The sequence below is a fragment of the Polypterus senegalus genome, chromosome 12, assembly GCF_016835505.1.
Source record: "Polypterus senegalus isolate Bchr_013 chromosome 12, ASM1683550v1, whole genome shotgun sequence".
NCBI lineage: Eukaryota > Metazoa > Chordata > Cladistia > Polypteriformes > Polypteridae > Polypterus > Polypterus senegalus.
The window spans coordinates 52,737,116-52,738,961 of NC_053165.1; the positions used below are offsets into that span (position 1 = coordinate 52,737,116).

At 42.8% G+C, this 1,846-nt stretch overlaps 1 protein-coding gene across 2 annotated transcripts in view; it reads right to left on the minus strand.

The window, feature by feature from the left end:
- Positions 1-1,846, minus strand: part of si:dkey-202e22.2 (netrin-4) — a 42,612-nt gene that overhangs the window by 5,461 nt on the left and 35,305 nt on the right. For both annotated transcript variants that reach the window (XM_039771285.1, XM_039771287.1), the window contains exon 9: positions 1,668-1,838. In XM_039771285.1, the coding sequence (XP_039627219.1) occupies positions 1,668-1,838 (171 nt within the window). The remainder of the gene's footprint in view (positions 1-1,667; positions 1,839-1,846) is intronic.

Here is a 1,846-nt window from a genome sequence, read left to right on the forward strand (position 1 = left end):
AAGAAGAATCTGCTCAGTTGTATAAACTGTCAGTGCTTACTGCAGTCCATTAGCACTCAGACCTGCGTTGCCACAATGCCTACTGCCAGCACTCTGACTGGCACGAAACACACCAGTGGGTAATGCTAACCTCACTGACATATTGTTTGATGCCTCAAAAATATAGTGAAGAACCAAAGGGGCAGGTAGGTGAGGGAGCAGAGCGTTTTCAAAAACTGTAGAGATTCACACAAAAGAAATGCCCTTAACATCCATATTTGTGGTTGCTGCGGCTTTGTAGAGCTTAGTGAAGTCTTTTTTTTTTCTTCTTCTCCTTCTTCTAGGTGACAGGTGCTGTGCAGTTCTACCATATGCTTGAGATCGCCTGATCCTGTAAGTACTCTGATCGGTTTTATAAAAAGATTTTACAGCTGTTTCTCCTTCATTCCTGAAAAGAATTAATGCATTTTATAAAAAAAATGGCTGCAAAGAGAGTGGTACCTTCTGAGCCCCTACGCACATCCTTTGTGGTTAGGAGGAGATATTTGCCTAATTGGCACACTGCAGTGTTTAGGGGGGTATTTTGTTTCCAAAGATATCTACATTTACAGTGTGCCTAAGAAGCGGTGCATTCTTAGAATCATTTAAATATGGCAACACTAAATTGCTGTCATGTCTTACAAAGAAAAGCACAAACTGATAGGGAGAAGAGAAAAATGATTGCTGAGAACCTGGGCTGTCTTTCTTAAATCCTAAACACTAAACCAAAAATTGAAGTTGAAGCAGGCTCTAAATCGCTAATGATGAATAATAACAATCGTGAACAAAAGTCTGTGAATTTATCCACAAATTCAGATGGCCTGGGAGTGCACGGTGCTAACCTTTTATCTCATTGCAGCGACACATCAGAATCGTGCACCTCTGAGAGTTGTTACATAACAATACCCTAAAAGCTGAGGTAAAGATATAGAACTATTAGAAAACAATTTACAGTCACACAACTGATGCCAAATTTAGTTCTACGACCCCAGAAAGCTGTATTCAGATACTGTATGAAATCTGCCAAACGGAGCTCAAGGAGATTAAAAGAAATAATGTAAAATGCCATAATAGTTTCAGTGAGGTGGATTCTGATTGAGTGATGTTCATACAGATATAAGTACAGTACAAATATAAAAACCACACTAATCCTCACTCCCCAAACATCCACTTTAACAAAAACGTGCTTAGAAAATGAATCAATCAAATTAACATAGACGACTCTAAATTTGAGCGTGGTAAGTTTTAGCATCCTCTGGTTTGTTGATAAATATGGCCAATTTATTGAGGGCCCATAATGATTCTCTTCAGAGACTCTGCTGGTTTGACTTTATGTGCCCGAATGAGGCACATTACCTGCATTATGAGGGAGCATCAGTTACGGCACTACAGCCATGTGGCGCGATTCCCCGAGGGTGCTTCAGCCCAACCAGCCAAGCGGATGCCCACATAAGACCTGGCTGTGGCAGATAGATGGTCATTTCTAGGGGGTGGGACCGGACCGTGCATCTGCCTGAGGGTTTGCCAACCAGGATCCCGAGCTGTTTCAATGTGTGCTGGGAGCGGCAACGAGCTGTACCAATGCATGCTCCCCAGCCTGACCTGACCTAACCATAATGAGCCATTGATCTTAGAAGAAGTGCACATACCTGGGTTTAAGACTGGACAGGTGCATCCTCGGTTAGTCCAAGCTTCAGGGTAAAGGCGTCTGTTGCCTCGCAGTATCTTCAGCTTGCCTGACTTGAGGATCTTCTTGATCATTACCATGACCTCTGCATGTGTGCCTTTGTCATGAGCGGAGAGCACTCGAGCCTTGATAACTGTGAGA